The 16,519-nt window shown below is 35.3% G+C and overlaps 1 protein-coding gene across 1 annotated transcript in view; it reads right to left on the bottom strand.

Annotated features, from left to right (window-relative positions):
• SYNE1 (spectrin repeat containing nuclear envelope protein 1) overlaps positions 1 to 16,519 on the bottom strand; it is a 279,385-nt gene that overhangs the window by 181,169 nt on the left and 81,697 nt on the right. Inside the window, exons 16-29 of the mRNA XM_053974692.1 lie at positions 15,823 to 15,987; positions 14,173 to 14,325; positions 13,596 to 13,739; positions 13,100 to 13,273; positions 11,905 to 12,063; positions 9,738 to 9,902; positions 9,043 to 9,177; positions 8,055 to 8,213; positions 7,602 to 7,810; positions 7,230 to 7,338; positions 5,800 to 5,964; positions 3,674 to 3,841; positions 2,012 to 2,188; positions 594 to 734 (exon numbers count right to left, since the gene is read on the bottom strand). Of these exons, the coding sequence (XP_053830667.1) occupies positions 594 to 734; positions 2,012 to 2,188; positions 3,674 to 3,841; positions 5,800 to 5,964; positions 7,230 to 7,338; positions 7,602 to 7,810; positions 8,055 to 8,213; positions 9,043 to 9,177; positions 9,738 to 9,902; positions 11,905 to 12,063; positions 13,100 to 13,273; positions 13,596 to 13,739; positions 14,173 to 14,325; positions 15,823 to 15,987 (2,223 nt within the window). The remainder of the gene's footprint in view (positions 1 to 593; positions 735 to 2,011; positions 2,189 to 3,673; positions 3,842 to 5,799; positions 5,965 to 7,229; positions 7,339 to 7,601; positions 7,811 to 8,054; positions 8,214 to 9,042; positions 9,178 to 9,737; positions 9,903 to 11,904; positions 12,064 to 13,099; positions 13,274 to 13,595; positions 13,740 to 14,172; positions 14,326 to 15,822; positions 15,988 to 16,519) is intronic.

Genomic DNA, 16,519 nt, shown 5'->3' with positions numbered 1-16,519 from the left:
ACCAGAAAAACTGATGCTGAGCATAATCAAAGTAGGTATAATTTATTATTGGCTTCATCAAAGGTTAACAGTGGTGTGTAAACCATGGCACTTAGGAATAACAAGCACTGTTATTACTTCTGAAGTAGTAAATAAAATGGGCTGGGATAATTCTGTGTTACTAAGGACAAATGGCATATTATGGCTCTTGCCCATAGGGTGGGTAGACGTCTCTCCTTTTTCCTCTCAGGGCCAAGAATGCAATTTGTCACATTCCACACACCCTTATCAAAGTGCACCCTAATAACATTGACATACAAGTGCTCAACACTGGATAACCAGCATAGATGATTATTGAGCATAAAATGGGAAGTCCTCAAAATAATATTAACTTTCATACATATGCTTCAGATGCAAACTTTGAGAAATCCTTCGTGTTTTTTTCACAAAATGACTTTTTACCTGTGGAAAGTTTATGCGATCTCTCATCTGTACATGCAATTTGCATGGGCACTAATGGGAAACCATGGAAAGATTGAAGGCAATACACTCAGCCCATGCCAACAGTCAAGGCAGAAAGACACCTCAGTTCCTGCATTTCACACAGTCAGTACCTTTGTCTGATCCAGTTCTGAGGAGAGGCTCTCTAAACTGCTAAAGTTTAAGATACGTTCAAGTACAGAGCTTGCTTGATTGAGATATTTTACTACTGTTTCTTTGTCTCTTTCAAACTGCTCCCATTTATTTATTGTGACCTAAAAAACAAACAAAACCAAAAAAGGAATACAAGGAGATCAAAGGGGAGAAAATGAGATTTTCTTTGTACATTGCTGAAAAAGGAAAATAGAAAAAGTCTTGATGTAAAATAAAATAATTTTTCCTGAGAAGCCATCTACTCAACACTGAGTAGATTAAACTCTTCTAAACTAAATAAAACTTTTTCCTTGAATGTTTGCTGATTCATATTACGCTGTGCAAAAAAGCACTGTTATCTAAGTTGCCAGCAATATTTAAATCTTATATTTTAATGTCCTGTAAGAAATCTAAAATAATACATGCAGAGACTTAGGGTGACAAGTAGTAAAAAGTATCAAAAGGATTTTCAAGTTCTCTAATGAAATAAATTACAGCAAAATGTTAGAAGAAAATCCCTACTCACAGGAAAATCACACATAAGGACCTATTTGCTCTTTTCTGATAATGGTGAATTATGATTAACTACTGCATTTAATTACAAGTCACAAGAACTATGACAGTTTAAACAATTATTTTCTTGATTCTGATGCACAGATGAAGACTTTACATATGGGAATTTTTCAAGAAAAATGTGTTTCAATAATAAGTGCTTGTATTAAGAAGTTATTTGAGGTTTATTGATTGTGTTTCTCATATTGTTTTTTCTCATGGGAAATAATTTGTTGACTTTAAACATTTGCATGGAATAGCAGCCATTTGGATTAACATTCTGCTTAGAAACATGTAAAGAGCAAATCACATATGGGTGCAAGGAGCTATAAATTATAATCCCAGTTCAGTTTATTATTAGCTATACAAGCTGAAGCAATTAATTTGATTTCCCCATTACTTTCTTCCTTCTTTAAATTTAGGATCACAGCACGTACTTCACACAGTAGCTGTGAGGATTATATTTACACATCAGATGTTATTAACCTAATATCCAACCTAAAGACCCTCAACTAAAGAGCAATGCCATCTTTAGTAACCAGAGAAGAGACATTGAAAAATAAATTCACAGATAAATTATTAAAAATTGTTAACTATTATGACTGAATAGCTGAAACTTTTTAAACACTTCTAGACAGAATGCTATTTCTTTATTTTTTAAGAGGTATACAGCTTCAGCAAGTTTTCATAGAGGTATTGGTCATGAAAATCCCTAGGACCGAGAGTCAAAGGTGAGTAAATGAGCTCAGTTTTTTGATATTAAAAAAATTGGGTTTTTGTAAGTTTAAAAAAAGAAAATGAGGAAGAAGTAAGCATGAGGTCTTATTTTCAAGAGCAAAAGACCCACCTGCAGTTGCTCTTCGCGTTTCTCCATAGTCTGCTGCATGTTCTCCAATGTTCCCTCTAATTTTTGTAAATCGTCTCGTACTGTGCTGGGCAGCCCACCTTCAATCTGCAGCCGCTTGGCTTGGGAAATCTGCTTTTGCACATCTTGCCTTTTTGCACGGAGTCTCCTTGTCCTTTGCTAAAAGGATTCATCCAGCAGGAATGATTAGACTTTTTAGCCCCTTTGCGAAACTGGAACAACGCAGCCTCTTTCTGTTTTTGTGGGGGTATGCAATGACAGTAACAAAGGGACAAACTGGGGCAAGTATTCTTGAGAGTCTCCCACTCATCAAGTATACATGCTAGCTTCCAAAATGTCAAATGCTGCCTTTTGTGGCATATGCATGGAGAAAAAGAGTGAAAATGTGGCCATTTATCTAAAGCATATTTGAGAAACCGCAGTTGTTGAGCAACCACAGCAGGAATCACAGGTGTATGTATTCCTCATGACTGAATCCACATCTGCTCTGCACTCCTGAGGCAAAGGTTAGAGCCTCAGATTGAACAAAGCAGTATATCAGCCTTCTTAGAGAGCAGCATGGTGTGGCTATGTTGTGTAACTCTGTCCTGGAGGTCTTTTTGATTTGCAGCACTATGAGAAACTCCTGAGAATATATCCTCTCTCCTGTATAACATGCCTGACCCAGCCAGCCTTGCTAGGTAAACTCAAAACTAGCTCAGTTCTACTCTGGGTACCTTCAGGTCAGCATGAAAATCTGTTTCTGCCTTTGTAGAGTCCATATCGCAAGAAAAAGAGCTCAAGGAGAAGTTAACTACTTCTATTACCTCTCCTAAAATGGAAAAGGAATGTGGAGTATTTAGGGAATTAATACAAACCTTAACACATACAGTAGTGCTTATAAATACCAAAGAGTTTAGATAAGACACAGGTGTGATTGGTCAGACACCAAGCTGTCTGACTCCACAGAAATAGATGCTAATATAAAAAACTTAAATAATGTCCAAACATTGGCAGTAAATGACTCCTATTCTTATTAGCTTTGAGCAGCTCAAAAAGTTATTTTCCCATACTTGGCCCTAAAAGCCGTGATTCTTGCTGTATGCAAGCAATACCATTGATTATTACTGTAGTCTGTAGGTGTTTTGATCCATTATCAGTGCATTAAAAACCTCCTGTTCTACTCCTACAGAATGGAGGCCCATCTGACACAAAAATAGCTATCCAGAGAAGGAAATGAGACTAAAGCAACACCTTCCCTCCAATATTTAGAGTTGGGGCCACATCAAACTGCTAAAATAGAAAAATTTCCAAAGCCAGAATTGTGCCCAATTTATCATGATTGAATCTGAAACTCAAGCTATAAAAAGGTTAAAAGGGAGAAACTGCAGAGTACACTCATCCAAAATTTAAAGTGAATGAAGCTTGTTTTTCAGTGTTTTGTGTCCCAAAAACCCATATGAAATAAAAATTGACAAATAACATTTAAAAGATACTGAAAACATTTTTCACTAAAAGAAATCAATTCTAGGCCATATAGGACTGTTTCCTTTATAACTCTTTCAAATTATAATATAAAGACATATTAATGGGTGTAACAAAATTTTGTAATTACATAAATTAGTCTTTATAAAATTTGGATATGGACATGAGTAGTTGCCCTACCTGATGATGAAGCAGTAGTTGCTGAGCTTGTAACAAACTTTCTGTATCCAGGATCTTTTCAGCCTCTGCTTGGACTTCTTTAGAGTTGTTGATTAACTCTTCAATTGCAATTTTAACTTCTTCTTTGTACTGGACACAGTCTCCAACAGCACCTAAGGTGTTTTCAATCTAACATCACAGATAACTTTAAGTATTTCATGTTGAAAGACACATCTGCATTTTAAGGGTACATTTATATTTGCAATACCTTTTCAAAAATACAGTACATTTTTAATATTTAAACATTTTTTTAATATTTAAACATTTTTTAATATTTAATATCTCCAGTATTTTCGACACTTTTAACTTTACATTGAAAAAGTGTCTCTAAACTTAAAAATGTGACTGGGGAGACCTTTGCCTTGTTCAAACATACTCCCTGTTACACTGCCATATGACAAATAGCTACTTATGTGACAGCTACTTACTGGTGATCACTTAGAAAACATTATATCCTTGCAGGCTGACCCAGATTCCAAAACACCTGCACTACTCAACACAAAAAAATTTTGCTGCCATTTGGACTGTCTTGCGCAGTGTTTTGGTGAATCACAAATTCATTAAAGTGCTGAATTACCCTGGTTTTATGGACCACATTGTGCATGTGCTGCAGTATCCAGTCTCAGCTTGCAACATTTTATAAAGAAAGAAACATTTTGTAAAGAAAGAGGCCATTAAACACACCAGAAAGGTCTTCTCTATTTGTGTGATTCAGCCAAATACATGTAGCTGACTCTCAGGCTCTGTTCCTCATACAGTTCCTGTGTTTTAAGGTTTTAATCATAAACAATTCTAGATAATTTTCCTTTTCTTTTTCCTGTTCCTTTCCTTTTTACTTTGGAGAGTCATTTGAACTCAAGCCATTAAATTTCGCGTTATATAAATATTTAGGTTTTAGTCTCCAAAACTATTGCTGAACTCTGGCAATGCCCAGTATCAGTTCTTGCCTAAACAGCCTCATTTATCTGATTAGCAAGCTTTTAAATAGAATTCAGACTTCTAATAATCAGCAGTTGCTTAATTATAATATAGTGACATTTAGATTATGCTTTTAGATTCAAACTAAGTATAGATTTAACCTCTTATTTTCTTATATTAACCTCATTAAGTTACTCTCATTAACTTACTTTTAGTTCTGACTTTTAGAGGAAACAAAAAGCAAGTGATTTAACTTAACTCCTAAAGACAACCATCAGAAAACTAAAAAAAAAAAAAAAAAAAAAAAAGACAGTAACTTAAGCTTTTTGAAGTCAAGTGGAAATTACATTTCTTGCCCAAACTTTCCAAACAGCTTTCACACCACAGAAATTTAGAGAACTTTCAATAAATACATAGGAATTTTATACATTTGAAACCCCTATAAGGCCTCCACAAGAACTGACATCAACAGTGAAATCTGAAGTCTGAACTCTTTCTCTTTCCTGAACTCTTTTTTTGCTTTTAATCAGGTCTATTCCACCTTTTAAGTGCAAGATGCTTTGTTTCACCTGATTTTTCTTTTAACTGTATAAACTGTGAACCAGTAAGTTCCCTGAGAGCCCACAGGACTCAAGGGTTCAGTGTTTCTGAGAGGCTTTGCTTGTTATGAGTTAGAAATTTCCCATGATCTCTGCAGTTACAGTATCTCCTTTTCATTCAGGCCTCAAAGAATTGCAGCCTTTTCCTGCAAGCTTAGGATGTGATACACATCCTTAATTACTAGAAACAACCCCAAAGTAGTGCTTTATTTCAGCATAAAAGATAAATCATTATTAAAGTGAAATTCTATATCCACTAGCTGATGTACACCATGGTTTTGACAATGTTCACTATGAACTGATTTAAAAAAAACCTAACAAAATGAACATTTTGATTGCAGAAACATTTACTATGATACTTTCCAATTCTGCAGAAGAATTTTTTTTTTTTTTTTTTGCCTGGTACTCTCAGGGCTTTGCTACCCATGGAGTACAAATTAATTTTTCCTTGCTGAAGGCTTGCAGTTTAATTAAAAAAACACAGCAGGGAACTTGTGCTTGTGAAGCCATGGTTGATGTCATTTCACGTGACACTGTAAGTGGAGAATTCTTGTGTGTGTTATATTGTACCTCAGCCAACAAATCTAGGAGTCTCTTGAAGTCACTGGAAAGTTTACAAAGCTCATCCTCTGTCTCTTTGGCCTCCAAATCAGGACATTGTGAGGTCAAAACAGCAAGTCTAGATTTCAGCCAACTGTGATTTTCTCCATGCTTGTGAATATGCTTCCTAATTTCCTATAGAAAAAAATCAATACATATTTTTTTTCAAATAAACAAAATACATCAATAACTGACATTCATGGCATCAGTTCAAAGATCAGTAGTGTAAAAATACTACTTTTCTTTAGCTTGAAACACTAGAAATGTAGTATTTTTCTGTTTGCATAGCCCTGTCAGATTTTGTTTCAGTCAATGACTAGAATTTTGCACTTCTTCCACAGACTTTACTCTACTACCAGTTAGACTGTACTTTAGTTAGTAGTGGAATACTTTTCCCTCACAAACATTTTTACGTACAGACATATAGCTAGAGGGCAGGTACCACATGTATATTTTCCATATGTTGACCATATTTCTTAGTTGCAATTTAAATCTGAGTTGCTGACTTCCCCAAATATATAATTTCATGCAACATAAAGTTAAGGGTAATTTTTATTCCTGTTTGAATTGCTTTATTTTCCACACCTCATTTCAACCTGTAGTTCATTTGTATCTTTGTGGCAGTGCTGATGAGATGTTGGCAGCAGTGAAACTACATAAGTAAATCAGACTTTTTGAAGCAGAAGCACTCATTAAGCTAAGGATCTATCAGTTCTATCAAGGCCATCCTAATAATGTTTCTCTGTATAGCTAGACTCATAACCTGCTCATGAATTTCACATAAACACCTAAAGTATGTAGGTGCTCCTAGTACGTGAAATTAAAAAACCCAAAAAACCGAAAGAAGGGTCGAGTGCCAAGTGACACAATAAATTATTGCTTAAAACTAATTTAACTAACCAACTCAATCTTCAGCTATTCTATCACTTTGTTATCAGTCACCAGTTCAAAACTGAGTGGTAGAATATTTTTTCCTCCTCTGTTATACTACAGTAGAAGAGAATTTTTTATAATAGAATTCCTTACATATAAGTAATTAAATGTAAGATCATTCAAAAACCTGCAATCCAGACATTTTTGCTTTTCTTTGAGCAGCACTTTTAACTCTGCATTCAATAAAATGAGCGGCAAATATTTTTTCAATCTGCCCCTATAATTTTAATGTTCTAAATATATAGGGAAAGGGACCTGTCACTCTCTAAATTATTAAAATTAAGAACTTCTGCTACATTTGCTGTAACATGCACCTTTCTCCTGGTAATGTTTTTAAGAATACCAGGAATCAACACAGCCACTATGGTCTCTGTAGTAAAACAGTTGCACTACTTTGGAGCAGAATTTTATCCAGAGTCCCAGTAGCAGTGACCACAGCTTTGTTGAGATATAATCTAAAGGCTCACCCCCACAGATGCTTTACACTGCTTGTACTTGGCAGTATCATTAACGTTTTCCTTTATCTTCTTTAGCTCTCTTTCTGTTGATGAAATCCAGTTTGCCAATTCAGAAAATCTGAAATAAGACATCACAGGATGGAAAAAAAAAAGTTAGACAAAAATTGCCACCACAAAACAATAGCCTCTTAAGTGTAGGCAAAAAATTATAAAATCCACTTGAAGCCCTGCTATAATTTGTGGAATTTACACAAAGTATAGTTTTCTAGTTGAAGCTAAGACCACAGTATCATTTTTTCCATGGTACTGATCTGTGATGACACACAGAGGCATGGCCATGCATAAGGCTCTGCGAGACCCAGGCAGGAATTGAGGTGACACCTGCTCTTATAGCCCTTCCAGGTGTCCGAGTGCTCTGTTAGCTTCATGTATGTGCTGTCTATCTGGGATTTCAGATCCTTCAGGATTCGCTGGCTGCTTTCCAATGTACCCCTCACTGGATCAGAAACTGGCAGTTTTTGGCACAGCTCTTCCATTCGTTGTAGCCTTTTCTCACACAGGTGGTAAGATCCCTTATCACCGAAGAACAACTGACGGGAGACAAAGCAGAAAATTCAACAGAAATACAAACTGGAAGAAATCACCCAGCATATCTATATTTTTTCATAAATTACTAAATTAAAATAAATTTTTTGTTAAAGACCTCAAGAATTGATCTGTCATAAGCTGGACAGAAAGAGTTTGGTGGCTGAAGAGTTAGTCAGAACTTCTGTTTATTACTGACATTGAAAATGTATTTCTGTAAACCTCTCCTTGGAGGCATGGAACTCATACCATGTGTTCCTTGATCATTCTTTCATTGCCTTCTCTGGATAGCACCTTGTTCTGTCGAGCTAGTTCAGCTTTGCACTCCTCCACTGTCACCAGGAACTTGCTTTTCTGTACTTCAATTTTCAAGTGGATCAAATGATAGGGGGCTTCTGTTTGAAGATCCTACACACCCACAGGGGCAATAAAGCACAGATATAAAACACTACCCTCACTACTTCCATGTAAATTTGCTACAAATAAATAGTCTAAAACCTGATAATATAGAAAATAAAATATATATGTTCATGAACAGATAGGGGTTTGCTCATATTCACTTTGTTACCAATGTCTTAGATTTATCAAAAGGTCATAAGTTGTGCACCAAAATGTGTGTGTGCATAAGGCACGTTACAGAGACGCCTTTATTCTTGGCAACACATAGCAAGTATTTCCTATATAAAATAGTATTCACAACTGCTTCTAGAGGTTTCTGCCTGCTAGTGAGACCCCTCATCCATCACTCCAACTTTAACCAGCAACATGTTGTAGCAGGCAAAAAAATTCAATAGCTAATGAGCAAAGTTAGCTCAGTTGTTAGAGTCTTTGGCAGAAGACACAATTTAGGCTGATGGCCTGATGTCTTACAAATTTGTTTGGTCAGGAAAGTAACTGTAATTATCCAACATCAGCATAAAGGAAAAAACGCTAGTACCTGTACTCAAGACAGGTATCATTATGGCTGTATGTAGCAGGGAAGAAATAGGGTTTTAATTTCTCACATTTCTTGAATTTACTTAACAGGCTTTTTTCAAGAGGCTATTTGTAAGTGTAGAGGTATCTAATATTGTAAAATAATCTTCCCCCCTTTTTTTCCAATGAGAAGCCAAATAATACAAATTATTTTGTTTTCTTTAATTTTCTTTTTTTTTTTTTTTTTTTTTTTCAACATATAGGTCATTCAGAAACTTCCCAAAACTAAGATTGACAATATCCAGAGATGTCATTCACTAACCTTCCACTGCCTGTGAAGTTTCCTCACAGCTTCTTGCAAGCTGTGTTGCTCTTGTTCTGGGAGGATATCAGTAAGTTCATCACATGCTTTCAGAAAGGCGTTTAGGACTCTCTGATCCAACTGGTTAAAAAATTCCTGAAGTGGAGGCAGAAAGTGAGAAGGTGAGATGATGAAGCTGGATATTGATATGCCAAAGTTCCCTAATGCACTTTATAAGTTTCAGTTTTACTTCTGTCCCATTGAAGAACTGATGTTTGAATAAAGGAAGTAACTATTTCTAGCCACTTAAAGTCCAGAAAATTAATTTATTCTCAGCCAGTACACTGAGACAATATTTTAACAAGAAGACATTTCAAAGCTACATGCATTAAGTTATGGTTATAATACAGAAACAGAAATTAATCTAAAAAAAGAGCAGTGGACGTGTGAGATTGTCAAAATATAGTGTTCTAACTCTCAATGGTTCTACTGAAAACCCCACCCTAGGTTTTTTCACCTTCTGGTTGCTTACATCCAATCTTGCATCAGTAAGTGAGCTGATCATTTTCCTTCTTGTTTTTCAATATTAACATTCGTTTTATCAGATCTGTATAACTTCTACATGTGCAAGAAATCCACATCAATTTCAGAATTCAGTAGGCTTTTATGTCATGCACTCAAAGATTTCCATGAGGAAGGTCAGAGAATTTACTCACGCTATGTTTCCTGAGAAGTTCTTCAGGATTTCCTTTTTCTTTTAAGCAACAATTGGCAATCTGTATTACTTTCTCCAGTTCTGCTCTAGACTCCTCAAACTTCTTCATCAAACGGCTATTTGCTTCTATGTTTTTTCTCCACTCACCAGCTTTCCTGACCATATTCTGAGTCACAAGCAAAGAAAATGAGCTGGCACTTTCACACTGAGTTTTATTTGCTCCCTCTTACCATGACCTTACAAAACATGCATTTAATTTGTTCCACTCTTTTAAATATATTATTTTCACCATGCTTCTCCCTCTCATGATCCCATTTTCCCAATTTTTAATACTGAGGCTTGTGCTAATGTCATCATTCAAATACAAATTAGTAGATTAGATGTCTGATATTTTCAGAATGCCTCTGCCATTTGATTAGTGAGTTTCTTTCCTAAAGCCTGCTTTCAAATGTAAAGAAAGCAGCTTGCCATTTCACTTTTCCTAGCATCAAACTACCTCCCCTAATATGACTCAAAGTGAGGGTGGTTTGACCCATGGATCCAACCAGTTCTATTCTTCAGTTCTTCTGACCTGGAAGAGGTTTGCGTGATTATCATACCAGTACATCAGATAAGTAACTGGGCACAGTTACTTTTCTGCTTAGAAAACAGATTTTGTGGTTTAGTTGCTGAAATCCCTGTTTTGCCACCCTAGTCACAGCTTTTCCATTAGTCAGCTTTTTAGTCCATCCTTGTGCCCTGCAATATCCAGTGGTTCCAATTTCATGAGCAAGTAAGAAAATTTACCAGGAGAAATGAACAGTTGAGCACTTTAACTGCTGTAAGGTACTTGCATCACTGCTTACTGTACATCCACTTCACCATCCTCACTGATTACAAACCTCAGCATAAGGAATTTTGGTGAGTTTACCCAGCCAGCTAATCAAAACTGTCTCAGCTAATCAAAATTATCTCCACTTAAACATCTTGCGAAATCTTTTCAAAGTTTTCTGGTAAAAATATCTGCACAATAATAGAATTGTATAGGGATGTATTCTTTACATGAAAAACTGCCAGTTTCCAGTATTTTAACTTCAGGTCTGACACACTTTGTATGATTATAGCCTATCTTTTAGGTTTATTTTCTAACACAAAAAGAGATAAACCTTAGTCCAGCTCTACAGAAACAGAGTAATTAATGTTGAACAAGGTAAATTTACCAAGTTACATCTGCTTTTGCTACAATAAGCTAAACTTAAACAATTATTTCTATATCATAAATCAATCACAACTTATGTTTAGGTACACTCCACAAAATATAATATAAATTCTAAAATCCATTTCTCAGAGAGAGCTATTTATTGATAGGTGATTTTATGCAGTTTAAAATTCAGCCTGGATAGCTTTATACTGAACAAAAATCACCTGAAAATAAATGTGATTGAACCTATTATGTGGAAATCTGACTCAAAGATAGTCACAGAATCACTGAAAATCCTCAGTTTGAGTGGACACATAAAGATGACTGAGCTCATCTATGGCTCTGCACAAGACAACAGCAAAAATCACACCAAGTATAATGGCTAATTTATTATTAGAATGGGGCTAGACTGGGGCTGAACAGCCCCAAAAAGAGCAGTAATAACTGATAACAACAAGTAAGGGGGAATATAGTTCAAAGGCCACATCTTTGCATTATCAAATGAAACATTCTTGCAGCTTTCTATATTCACATTCCACTGCATTTTCTGAGGAAATACAAAGCCCAGTAAGAGTAGCATGTGCACAAGTTTCCAATTTCCATGCTTTGTGTGAAAGGGGATGTGTGGGAATATAGAAGCAAATTATTAGCCAAGATAAGAAAGTCAGGACAAACAACAAACAGTGCAGCCCTAACAGCAGGATTTCAGATTCCCCCATCCAAAGGACCCTGAGGCATGTTAAAATTCTCTTAAATCTCAGGTTCCTCTGTGGCAGGCCCACCTCTGAATAAGTGCAAAGAGTACATGACTGTCAATCCCTGACCCTTATTACCTGATAAAGACAAATCTTTAATTGATAACTTGACATCAGAGAGGTGAGCTACCCAGGACAGTAGCTACAGAGTGATGAAATGTAGATACAGTAGGATGGATCAGCTGCACATGAACAAATTTTCAGAAACATGCACCAAGGTATGGCATTTTTACCTGAAAAGTAATCTGAACTTGTGTAACTTTCTTCTGAAACGTTGACTGATGGAAATGCTGTAACACTTCAGTTGAAGCCATACACTGAAGGATACTCTGACTATTTCTCTCAATTAGGGACACATCTTTCTTGCAGTTTTCTTGATAAGCTACCAAATCCTGAAAGAAAAAAACATATATCCACCCTTGCCAGGAACAAAGAGGAAAAAGGTTTTGCAAAATAACAGGAAGATGCTTTGTGAGAATAAGGACAAAAAGGATGAGGTCACAGGACCATTGCAAAGAGACTACACAAAATATTAAATGGAATAACACAGATGACAACTTTCTCCCTGAATGTGAAGTATTGTACCCAAATAGATCTCTAGCTATTCACAAAACAATATACAGACATGTACTCAAGCCCTTTGGGTAGAGAATGTAGATCTATTGATATATTGTCAATACATTGTAGGTCAATGCATTGTTCTGTGATTTAATTTTATGGTATTTCTATATTTATTGTATAACTGAAAATAACCAACAGTGACACACTAATGGCAATTCTCAGTAGCAGGTTGAGATCTCAACCTTCCTTGCCTTTCAACAAATTAATCCTTCATGTCAGCTTTTGGAATTCAGATTTCATTATAAATCACCTTAAGTTGTGAGAAATATACTTAAAAAAAAAAGAGAGAAAAAAGAAAACATGCATGAAATAGTACAGGCTGAAAAAAAGTTTTTAAAATCCTATTTTCATTAAAATTTCCAAATGAGTTCTGACTATCTCTGAATTCCTCCAGAGAGAAATGGTTATTAGCCATGAAGAAAAGTTAATATTATACTGAAATTTATTTCAAATAAAGCACTTTTCCAAGCCTCTAAGAAACTTCCTTAAGAGTCCAAGGAGATGTAGAGAAGTTTCTGATCATGATTTTTCATCTGCTTAATAAAAATTTCAGTGTATTACCCATACTTCAGTCCAATTTCCACTAGGTTAAAAAAAAAGAAAAAAAAAAGTCTTATGTTTACTTCTTGGATTTAAACCAAGAACACTAGATAGGAACAAAAGTTTCAATTTTTTTTGTATTTATGCCTAGCTGACTTTAGGGTAAGGCTACATCTATTGCCTGAATATCTGCGATCCAAATTCCTAGAAAGATAATTGTAAATACTCAGAGGCAGCAGAACTTTGTAAGATGCTTTTGAAACTTACTTGGGCTTTTTGTTTAAGAACAGTTGTTGGTTGTGCTTCAGGATCCAGGATAGAAATTATTTCGTTTACTTTTTCAAGAGATTCATAAAAATGTGTGATTTGTTTCTCCAGTTCTTCCAGTGGAGACAGCAGGCGCTGGCATTCATACAGCAAGGCACTGGAATACTCTTTAACCTTCGGTCAAGAAAAAGAGTTATTGAAACAGTTATAAAATTCAATAAATAGCAACTTTTTCTGCATGTAGGTTTATATAGTTGTTACCTACTCTTTTTTAAGATTGTTCTGATCTTCTATTACTTCTTAATGAAAAGAGTATTAAATTTAAGGATGGTAGTCTTAGCGTTTAAGAGAAGTAACACCTTCTCCACCCTGAAACAATCTACTGTTACAACTATGTATTTGTTCAAATGCATATATGCAAGAATTTATGTACAAGACCCTACTATTTATTAGTTCAACACTCTACAATTTGTAGTAAAAAAAAGTATTCTGCAACCTTGCCCAGCTGCTCCTTGAGCCGTGTCAAAGTTCCTAGCATTTCATTGGCTTCCTCTTGGGAAACTTCTTTTGTAACAAGTTGCACTGTTCTTGCAACTGCTTTGTACTGAGTTTCCATTGCGGGCAATTTCTGCTTGATATTCTGAAACAAGAGTTTAAAAAAAAATTCAACAACAGTATTTATGCATTAATGGAAGAGAAAACAATGATAAATGATATATATTCTAATTGTAAATTATTTTCATCACTGATTTCAGTGAACACTGGACCATATTTCAAATCCATGAAAACTGAGCCAGAGAGGATCAGTCAACTCACCTGAATGTGATTTGAAACTACAAAGAAAGAAATATCTACTGAGACAGTGTTTTGGAAATTTGCTCTAAAATTGTCACTAATAGAATACAACTATATATATTTTAGATATAGCTGAAATCATACAAAAAAAAAGTACCACTGGTAAAAAACCCAATTAATAATGGGAATGTATACTAAAATAATTTTATACTATCAGAATTAAATAGTTGCAAGTTTCTTTTGAAGGAGGAAGAAAGAAACAGAAGGAAGACACTTACTTCTAAATCTTGCACAAACATTTTGACATCATGAAAGGACACTTCTACGGGGACTGAAAATTTCGCATTGCTTCCATCAATAAAAGCTGTCAAATGGGCCACACCATCCACATACTCCTTCCTCATTTTGTCCAGTTCATCTGCTCGAGCATACTAAAAAAGAGAAAGTAAAAAAAAAAAAAACCAAAAAAAAAAAAAAAAAAACCAAAAAAAAAAAAACCAACCCAAATTAGATACCTAGCAATTAAGTAATGATTTAAGAGAATTAGCATGTTTTCAGTGCAATTGTTTGTCAGAAAAATTACATTCAATGCAATATAATATAATGGAACGTTATCTAAATTCATCATCTGCATTAGTTTCAATAGTAATGATGCTATGATTAACAGCATGTATACAGGAGGTCAGCCTCTTTTAAGGTCTGGGAATGCCAGACTCATTTGTTTCTACCCTAGAATCAACAGTCCAATTAATTTCTCACTACCTACAGTATCAATTTTGAAAATTCAGCCAAGAGAATAGAATATGAAAAGCCTAGAAAAGCTAAAGAATAAGGGAAATCTTAACAAAGGAATGCTGGCTGGGGAAAGGGGAAACACATGCCTTAGAAAGTAGAAAGAGCTGTGTGACAGAAATGGTGAAAAAGCCTGTGAGAAAAAAAACCCACATAGCCAGCATATAAAAGAAGCTGCATAAGTAGTGGAAGAGACATTTACATCAGTGAATCACCTTAAATAGCATCAGCAAGTAAAGCTTGAGAACATTCTTATCAACAGTCTGGAAAACTTACAATAGAAGAGAGACACTCATTTTTTGCTTTTCCTTTTAACTTGGCTGCATAGGAGATAATAATGCCAGTAAAGAAAACAGATTCAGTACCTTCAACAGGCAACTGCTATTTAAAATCACTGAAAGGGGACAATATTGATAGATGTATATTGACAAGAACAAAGATATTTTCTAACGTGTTTATGAGTTAGCAAATGTGTGAAATAGTTCTGTGTAATTAAGATCACATCTTCTCTTTGATTTTTAAAGAGCAAATATAGAAACCACAATTCTTTTTGTACCAGCTGAATCTCTTACGTGAGGTAAAGGGTATGTTTATTAATTTACTATCAGAGCCTGCTTGTAGGCAAGATAGAAGTAAAGTCCAACTGAAATGGAGAAAAAATTTACTTAATTAAATTAATTATTGCCCCTGCTTATGGTTGTAATTCAATAACTGGAAGAAGCGTTCATCAAAGAGTAGTGAAAATAATAATTTTTACCATTTTCACTCTTTAACTTTACAGAGCTTTTACAGTAGCAATAGGTACTGAAAACCAGTCATTTTCTTCATAGAACAGAAGTTATGTATGAATAACATTCACTGTGTCAAAACAGGTGACTACGATGAAAAGCTTCAGCTTATACTAGTTGAAAATATCCCCTCATCCGCCCCAAAATGGCTGTATAACCAAAAAGGTAAATAAAAGATGAGCTCATATACAATAAATTACTGTCAGGGAGTAATTTCTAATTTAAATACTGATGAACAGTTAGGCACTTTAGAAAGCTGTCCTATAGTCCTGTTAACAGGGTAATCTGTCTTGCTTGCTGGAAATGACAAAGTAAATATTTAAAAGTAACAAGGGCAAAATCACTTACCTGCTTAACTTGCATGAACAATTCTCTCCATCTTCCATTTAGCAACAGAAGCTGCTGTTTAAGATCTCTAGAAATGGTCTCATCACATGTTTCAATTAGAAAATTACCAGCATCATTCATGGCTGTGTGCTGTTGGATCCAATGAGGTAAGTGCCGGAAGAAATCCTGAAGAAGAAAATAAAAACACAGTTCCAAAACATTTTCAATTAGTCTTTATATTAAATCATAAAACTAAAACTTAATCACCCGCTCATGACTTGATCAAAACTTGTTGAACAATTATCCTCTGATGCTCTTCACATAAAATATGCCATAACAGAATTTTAATGTCAGTGAATAGAACCTGTGGAATTAAAAATTACTGCCAGTTTACTTACAGCTCATTTTACTCTAGTGAGTGGCTTCAGTTGAACTAATGAAACTCCTCCTTAAGACAAAGCTCCATAATTGAAAATGCTGTTGGGGCTCATGTATTTTCTGTGTTGTCCTTAAACAGTGTGGACTGATAGTAAACCAGCCATATACAGGCTGTGGAGACGTCCTTCCCCTGCTGTGAACCACATGCAGCTTTCCAAGGTTAGGCCTCTCAGAAGAGGACTCCTGTGAGGACTCATTTTTTTAATCACTGCTTCCTCCTAGCTCAGAGCAGGTGAGCACAGAGGGGAAAGAGATGGTTGCCAGCAATTTTGTCCCCCTC

The sequence above is a fragment of the Vidua macroura genome, chromosome 3 (assembly GCF_024509145.1).
Source record: "Vidua macroura isolate BioBank_ID:100142 chromosome 3, ASM2450914v1, whole genome shotgun sequence".
NCBI classification, from domain to species: domain Eukaryota; kingdom Metazoa; phylum Chordata; class Aves; order Passeriformes; family Viduidae; genus Vidua; species Vidua macroura.
Note: the sequence above shows the minus strand (reverse complement) of the source record. Positions and strands in the feature narration are given on the sequence as shown.